A 9269-nucleotide genomic window follows, 5' to 3' on the forward strand; every position below is an offset into this window, starting at 1 on the left:
GCAGAGAATTGGAATAGAAGGAACATATCTCAACATTATTAAGGCAATCTACAATAAGCCCACTGCCAACATCATATTAAATGGGGAAAAGCTTCAAGAATTCCCCCTAAAAACTGGAACGAGACAAGGATGTCCACTATCACCACTTCTCTTCAATATAGTACTAGAGACTCTAGCCAGAGCAATAAGGCAAGAAAAGGAAATCAAAGGAGTACAAATAGGAAAAGAAGAACTTAAGCTTTCACTATTTGCAGATGACATGATACTATATTTAGAAAACCCAACAAACTCAACCAAAAGGCTTATAGAACTGATCAACAAATTCAGCAAAGTATCTGGATACAAAATCAATCTTAAAAAATCAGAAGCTTTCCTGTACACCAACCATAAATCCACTGAAAAAGAAATTCAGAAAACACTTCCACTCAGGATCTCCCACAAAAAAATAAAATACCTAGGAATAAACTTGACCAAGGAGGTAAAAGATCTCTACAAAGAAAATTATAAAACACTGAAAAAAGAAATCGAAGAAGATCTTAGAAGATGGAAAGACCTTCCATGTTCATGGATTGGCAGAATAAATATCATTAAAATGGCCATCCTCCCAAAAGTGATCTACAGATTTCATGCAATGCCCATTAAACTACCAAGATCATTCCTCACAGACATAGAAAAATCAGTCCTTAAATTTATCTGGAATAACAAAAAGCCCAGAATAGCCAAGGTAGTTCTCAGCAACAAAAACCATGCAGGAGGAATCACAATACCTGACTTTAAACTATACTACAAAGCCATTGTAATAAAAACAGCATGGTACTGGCAAAAGAACAGATATATAGACCAGTGGAGCAGAATAGAAGACCCAGAAACAAGTCCACACACTTTCAGCCAATTGATTTTTGACAAAGAGGCCAAAAACATACACTGGAAAAAAGATAGCCTCTTCAACAAATGGTGTTGGCAAAACTGGTTAACCATATGCAGAAAATTGGATGTTAATCCCACTTTTTCACCCTGTACAAAAGTCAACTCACGATGGATCAAAGACTTGGAAATTAAACCAGAGACTTTGAAGCTCCTTGAAGAGGGCATAGGTCCAACACTACAACACATAGGCACAGACAAACATTTCCTCAACAAGACCCCAAAGGCACAGCAAATTAAAAGGAGAATCAATACATGGGATTGCATGAAACTGAAGAGCTTCTGTTCAGCAAAGGAAACTATCAAGAATCTCAATCGAGAGCCAACAGAATGGGAGAAGATTTTTGCCACCTACACCACTGATAGAGGACTAATATCTAGAATATACAGAGAACTCAAGAAACTCAACACTAAGAAAACAAAACATCCAATAACAAAATGGGCAAATGAACTAAATAGACACTTCACAAAAGAAGAAATTCAAATGGCCAATAAATGCATGAAAAAATGCTCAACATCACTGGCAATCAGAGAGATGCAAATCAAAACTACCCTGAGATTTCACCTAACTCCAACTAGAATGGCCATCATTCAAAACACGAACAACAACAGATGCTGGCGAGGATGTGGAGAAGTGGGAACTCTAAGACATTGTTGGTGGGATTGCAAATTAGTGCAACCACTTTGGAAAACAGTATGGAGAATCCTCAGAAGAATGGGAACAAATCTACCATTTGATCCAGCAATACCACTGTTGGGTATCTACCCAAAAGAAAAGAAACCAAACTACCAAACTAATCCATGTGTATCTATGTTCATAGCTGCACAATTCACCATAGCCAAACTATGGAACCAGCCAAGATGTCCATCAACAGACGAATGGATTACAAAACTGTGGGATATGTACCCAATGGAATTTTACTCAGCCATCAAAAAAAACTCAATTACATCATTTTCAGGGAAATGGATGGAACTGGAGGACATTATGCTAAGTGAGATTAGTCAGGCACAAAAAATAAGAAATCAGATGCTTTCCCTAATATGTGAGAGTTAGGGAGAAATGGGTCATACTTTTAACTCTGTTTACATTGTCTTTGGATATACAATATTTTTTTTATTTTTTAGGGAGTTTATTTACCCTTTTGTTGCCTGTGCAATTGAAATCATATCCAAGAAATCACTTCCAATTTCAACGTTGTGAGGTTTTATGACCCAGATTTTCTTCTAAAAGCTTATAGTATTAAGATTTATATTTAGGTCTTTTATCTATTTTGAGTTAATATTTGTATATGTGTTAGGTAACGGTCCAATTTTATTCTTTTTCATTTATTATTATTTTTCAACAATATTTGGTTAAAAGACTAGTATTTCCTCCACCAAAACTTCATGGAAACCTTGTCAAAAATAACTTGACAATGTATGGAAGAATTTATCTCTAGGCTTTTATTTAGCTCCAATGGTTTATATATCTGCCTTTAGAACAGTACTACACTGTTTCAATTATTGTAGCTTTATATGGTTTGAAATCAGAAAATATACATCTTCTAGCTTTGTTCTTCTTTGAGATTGTTTTGGGTATCTAGAGTCCATATTCCATATCAGGATAGATTTTTTCTGAAAAATAAATAAATAAATGTATGATAGTTTTACCTAAAAAAAAAAAAGAAAAAAAATATTCTCTGGTAAGAAAGAAAGCAAAAAGAAATATTGAAATGTTATCTTTAAGTCATCAAGAGTTTGGTACCAGACAAATGAAACTGTTATGTGAGATTATCAATGTTAATATTGTATAAATTGCTATAATACTAGATGTCAACTACTAAGCCAAGCATGGGAAGGAGGGATGGGGAGGGAATGGGGTGGGGATTGGGTGGGGACTAACTGGGCGATATGTGCATGTATGTATACAAAAGTATTTTCTTTATACCACTATGATGTATGAATACATTGCACCAATAAAAAATAAATTAAAAAAAAAAAAAAACCAGAATCCATCCATCTGCTGCTTACAAGAAACATACTTTACAAGTAGAGATAGTAACAAACTCAAGGTAAAGGGCTGGAGCAAGGTAATTCATGTTAAGTAGCCATCCTAACAAATGGGAAGTAGTATTTCACTACAGTTTTTATTTGTATTTCCTTAATGATTAACTATATTATGATAATGATGAGTGATATTCATGTGTTTATTGGTTATATAAAAATCTTTGGATATTCATTATCTATTTTAGCCTTTTATCTATTTCTAAATTGTATTGTTTCCTTTTATTGTTGCTAATTTTTAGAATTTATATTTGGAATATTAATATACCTTCAGATATAGCATCTGGAAATATTTTAACCCGTTCTATCAGTAACTTTTAATTCTGTTTACATTGTCTTTGGATGTACAATATTTTTCTATTTTTTATGGTTTGTTTATTATGTTGTTGCCTGTGCCTTTAGAATTATATCTAAGAAATCACTGCCAATTTCGATGTTGTGATGTTTTATGACCCTGGTTTTCTTCTAAAAGTTTATAGCCTTAAGATTTATATTTAGGTCTTTTATCTATTTTGAGTTAATATTTGTATATGGTGTTAGGTAAGGGCCCTATTTTATTCTTTTTCATGTAGTTATTATTTTTCAACAATATTTAGTAAAAAGATTATTATTTCCTTCACCAAATGTTCTTGGAAACCTTGTCAAAAATAACTTTAACATATATGGAAGAAACAAACAAACAAACAAACATATCAAAGTTAATCAGGAAACCAAGCATGGGAAGGAGGGAGGGGGAGGGAAGGGTAGGGATTGGGCAGGGGCTGATTGGGTGATGTGTGTGTGTATATCTCCACAAGTTTTTTAATCCCATCAAGATGTAAGACTATAATGCACCAATAAAAATTTATTAAAAAAAGTCAACACAATATTAAGTGTTTGTGTTGCTTTTTCTAGATATCATTCAATGATTTTTTTCTAGATATAATTTTCTGATTAAAAAGTAAATTAAAAGTAAAAAAAAAAAAATGAAGATGAGGTTACAGCCAAAGAAGTTTCCAAGCAGCTTATCTGGTATTCATGCAAGGAAAGTTGTTTAACAATAGTGGATTAGTTTTACCAAGTTTGTTCACAGCAGCTGGAGAAAAGTGCAGAGAAAATTAAGTTTTTCTTGAAGAGCTGACATCGAGAGCAATAATCAATACTCAATTTAAAGATAAGGCAGATGACTTCAAGCCATTTTATTTTGGCTTTGATGAGTCAACATTTGTCACTGCTCATGTGTTATTGTTTATGCAGGGCACCAATACCAAGTTTGAAGTGACTGAAGTGTCTGCCTGATACTATTACAAATGAGAATATTTTCAAAGATGTTGCTAAAACACTGAGTATAACTTAAAGCAAAATCTTCTATAATATGTGGAGGATACAATAAAGCTTAAAAGTTGAACAAATTTATAAAGCTAATGAACAGATAATTTATTACTCATCAGTGGTATTATGTGATAAGTATTTGACTCTATCATGTAGTGTTGAACTAGTAGTGTCAGTAGTAAACTTTATTTGGTCCAAAGATTTATCCATCATCATATCATCAACATGCATAAGTTTCAGAGGAGGTTCTCTCCCCCAGCAAAGCCTGCAGATTAGAATTCACTTGGTGTCACCTCCTTGCAGCTGTGGAACCCCAGCAGAATATTCATTGCACATGGAGCCCCACTCCAGACTGCAGGATGATTTCCTTTGAAGAGTGCTACACTAACTTTCTTCTTCTTCTCTCCCTCCCTCTCTTCCTTCCTTACCTTTTTTAAGGTTACTTCTCAGATACTCTCCCTATCTGATTGCATTTCAGGTTAAATGAAGGTCCTTTCATCAGTTTTCCCACACATACTGATATATTTTTATAACAATCACCACCATATATCACCAATTGTAGTGATAGCAAAATTCATGCTTTGTGAAGGTAGTGAAGATCATTTTTGCAATAATAATAGCGTCATGACTTGCTACATAAGTGTGGTGGATATTTAAGAACAGTTAGGATGCACAGAAACTTAGAGGCTACCTTGTCCAATTCCCTGATCTTTCTATTGTCTATCTAAGTATCTGCTAGGTTTTTTCCCTTCTCATTTAGTAGTAATATTACTATTTTCCTTCTACAGACTAAGAAAATATAAATAAAGGATTTAGCAATTCTTAGGTAGCAGAGTTATTATTTTTTATTATTCACCCTTTACAGATTAGGAAAATAAAAACAAGAGATTTAGCAATCCTTAAATAGCAGAGTTAATTTTTAACTAATCCATGTTTTTTAATTGGTACACTATAATCATAAATCATGATAAAGTTCAGAGTGATAGAGACATACATGCACACAGTACTTGGCCAGCCTTCCCCATTTCCCATTTCCTACCCTGCTCTCTCTCTCTCACCCTTGTCATTGGCATTGATACATTTTGAAAAAAGATACTAATTTCAAGCTTAATATTTTCTACAAGGTTATATAAAACACACTATTATCACAAGGCTTTAATATAGTAGGCATTTTAGGATTTCATAAAGTAACAAAAACAAGTTTTATTTTTTTGGTGGTTCTGGGGTTCCTGGAAATCCTTCTACCTCCAGGCTATACTCCCAGACCTATTTTATATTTTTATTTGGAAACAGGGTCTCTTAAGCCAGCAAGGCTGGGTTCGAATGAGCACGATCCTGTTTCCACCTCCCAAGCGCGGGGATTACAAGTGTGTGCCACCATGCCCGGCAAAAACAAGTATTTTTAATTAAAAATCTATGTGAAAACTTTCAGTTTTACAAATTTCTCTTTAAATAGCAATCATAAAGGATAATTTGAGAATTACATATGGGAGAGAGAACAGGGTGAGATGCATGATATACTTAGTCTTGTTAATATATTAAGATTATTTTGACAACACCAGGTAAACATATAGGCTTATGTACTAGAACATTGCTATTCTCCTTTTCTAAGTGAGACATGCAAATGAAAACCTCTTTACCTTAAAGATTCAGATAATGGTGTTAAAGTGCCATCTCCCCTATCTACTACACGAAAGAAATTCAACTGGTCTCCTTCTCGGTATACCAAATACGTCACTTGTTTGTTGCAGGCTTTCTCCCAGGGCTCCTCTCGACTGGACTCCATGAACTCAGCCATCTCCCTAAAAGGATCTTCCATTGGAACTACAAATGGAAAAATCGATAACCAAGCTTTCAGGGGACATCAACTGTTGTACACATTGGTACAGAGACAGGATAAAATATGCTAAACTGTTCAAGTTTACACCACCCTGTGCATACAGTACATACATGATGTTCTCTGGATACATTTCTAGTCCTTTTATAGTTAGTATAGCATTTCATATGTTTTTTTTTTTTTGGTGGTGGTACTGGGGTTCCTGGAAACCCTTCTACCTCCAGGCTACATTCCCAGACCTATTTTATATTTTTATTTGGAAACGGGGTCTCTTAAACCAGTGAGGCTGGCTTCGAATCTGCTGTCTCCGCCTCCCAAGCACGGGAATTACAAGCGTGCACCACCACACCTGGCAGCATTTCATATATAATAAGCATTATAAGATATGAATGTATATTATATTCATATAATATAAAATGCTTATGCTACTACATTTTATATGTTGAAAGACAGTGCTTAACCAAAATATAATTTTTTCTTTTGTCACTCCAGTCTGTGTACCTGGTGATTCTATAATATTATTAATATTAAAATCCTTTTTGTAAGCCAGGTGTGATGACACACGCTTGTAATCCCAGCATTTTGGAGGCTGAGACAGGAGGAATTTTTACATAGCAATCATTATTCCTAGGAATTGAAGAATCAGTATATAAAAAATAGCAAGACTGGTATGAACCTAAAAACAATGATAACATAGTATTTATACTCTGCCATACAACTTTTCTTGCCTAGACTGGTGAGTTTTGCTTCTAAATTTCTCTGGATTGAGTCATGAGATTCTCTGGAAGAGATTTTAGAGTTCCTGTCTTTAGGTCTTAAAGAATAATGCCTGGAGAGAAAAATGTGATTGATTCTTCTAAGACCTATTAGCAGAAAGGGAATGTGACTGAATCCAGAGGCTATAGAAATTTTAATGAACTTAACGCTGGTTAGTGTCAAACTTTTAAGAAATGCCTACACTAATGTAAACTAATTGTACACTAATGTTATGTTTTATGTCAAAATCAAAAGTATTTAAAGAAATACTAGTTCTATTTAATGTGGTTATGGAACCAGCTGGAAACACAAAACCAACAGTGATTGTACAGCAGGCTGGACCCAGAGGTCAGGTTCATTTTGTTACATATGCAATAAACTCACGACTTTACAAAAAAAAAAGCCTACCTTTTCTAGTATTTATAGGTCCACCACGCATAGCCAAAACCAACTTCAAGGTACAACCTTCTGAAATGCTGTGAATAGTTAACAACAACAACCAAAAACTATAATCATCAGAATACATTCAATGTTAAATGTAACACTAATTATGTGCTGGCTTATTAGGCATATTCTCTAAAATATAAAAAGATACAGCAATATCAGTAAATGCAGAACATTAATGTATTTTCTTGTATAAATAATGAAAAGGCTACAAAGTCCTTAAATATTATGTAAAATTCCAGAATAAGAGTACTGGAAGGGAATTCCGTGATTTCTCCTCTTCATTCCATATGTAAGGAGAAAGTGGCCCAGGGCAAAAAGGAGGCTTGCCCAAGATCCAATGTGATAGAAAGCATCAGATCCATCGAATACAACAGCAAGCAGAAAAAGAGCAAATCTGCCAGGTCTCCTGATGCTCAGTGATTTCTAGTGAGTCCATGTCACCTCTTACCCTCCCCCTTTTTTTCTTAAGAAGAGCAATGAATTATGTGAGAGGAAGGAAAAATAATCACAAAAAGTCAAAAAGTATGTCTGTTATCACAGGTGCACACAGTATCACTCAATAACAGAAGCAGGGCTTAATGCGAAAAGATTTGGTGGAGAGCAAGTCTCTCATGCCCAAAACTCTTGTGAAATGGAAGGAAAAGGAACATGGCCAGATGAGAATGAGTCAGTATTAAAAAAAAAGAATCAAAGAAGGCAAGAAGATAATAGGAAGATGTAAAAAGGCAACGGTTAACCTGTTGTTGTTGAACCCAAAGGCATTCTACCTCTCAGCTACATCCCCCATCCTTATTTTATATTTTACTTTGAAACAGGGTCTGGCTAGGTTGCGGAGGCTGTCCTCAAATCTGCCATCCTCTGTCTCAGTCTTCTTAGTACTGGGATTATAGTACACCATGCTCAGCAGATAAATGGTTTGACATGAAAAGGTAAAACCCAAGTATCAGATGACAAAAATTGGGGGACAAAGATGGGGTGCTGACCCAGTTACATCTACAGTTCACAATTTATAATGAAAGCTGGGAGTCAGAGACATTCAGAAGAGACATGATCCATGATTCAGAAGAAAAACACTGGTATTTGGAGTCATTATGAGTGCCTACAAGACAGCTAATGTGCAGTGACACTCACTTGTAATCATTCAAGCAATAATCATCTTCAAGTTCCATGTTATTCCAAATTAAGTGCTGCTGACAGATGGGAAGACCTTAGGGGAAGGTGACAATAAAAAGTGTTAAAAAATTCAATAGCATCTTCAAAAGAGTATGATACAAAGCTATTTCATTAAAGAGCTAAGAGTACTAATAAAGAGACTTCTAAATAAAATGCTCTGTGCTTAGCTAAAATTTATAGAATTAAAGTAAAAAGCATGGCTAAAAGCAAATGAAATTTAATCTATCCACTTTTGAGGTGCAGGGAGGACTGGGACTTGAACTCTGGGGCATTCTACCTCTGAGCTACATTTTTAGCCCTATTTTATATTATATTTTATTTTATCTTTTTATGATGCTATGAATTAAATTCAGGGAATTCTACCTCTGAGCTACACTCTCAGCCCTATTTTATTTTCTTAGTTTGAAACAGGGTCTCACTAAATTGTGGAGGGTCTGAGTTGCTGAGACTGGCCATGAACCTGTGATCCTTCTGTCTCAGCTTCCCAAGTACTAGGATTACAAGCCTGTGCTACCATGTCCGGCTTTTTATTTTGAAACTGGATCTCACTAAGTTCTTGAGGATTGCCATGAACCTGTGATCTTCCTGTCTCAGACTCCCAAGTACTGGGGTTACAGGTGTGCCAGATAATCTATCTACTTTTGGGAGAGCATGCTTCAGTAACCTTATGGCCCTAAAGTATAAAATTAGGGAGCCCTATAAAAGGCAAGATATCATGAATTCCCCCCTGAAGAGTTTAAGGCCTAGAGGACAGTTCTGAATGCTGCAAAGTATAGTC

General features: G+C 35.0%; 1 protein-coding gene across 1 annotated transcript in view; it reads right to left on the minus strand.

The window, feature by feature from the left end:
• The window catches only part of ZFAND4 (zinc finger AN1-type containing 4), a gene marked incomplete at both ends in the record, with an annotated part of 41963 nt that overhangs the window by 26111 nt on the left and 6583 nt on the right, over positions 1-9269 (minus strand). The window contains 3 exons of the mRNA XM_080694160.1: positions 5919-6102; positions 7280-7347; positions 8450-8525. Coding sequence (XP_080550286.1) covers positions 5919-6102; positions 7280-7347; positions 8450-8525 — 328 coding nt within the window. The remainder of the gene's footprint in view (positions 1-5918; positions 6103-7279; positions 7348-8449; positions 8526-9269) is intronic.

Source organism: Muscardinus avellanarius (assembly GCF_963383645.1).
Source record: "Muscardinus avellanarius genome assembly, chromosome: 4".
NCBI classification, from domain to species: domain Eukaryota; kingdom Metazoa; phylum Chordata; class Mammalia; order Rodentia; family Gliridae; genus Muscardinus; species Muscardinus avellanarius.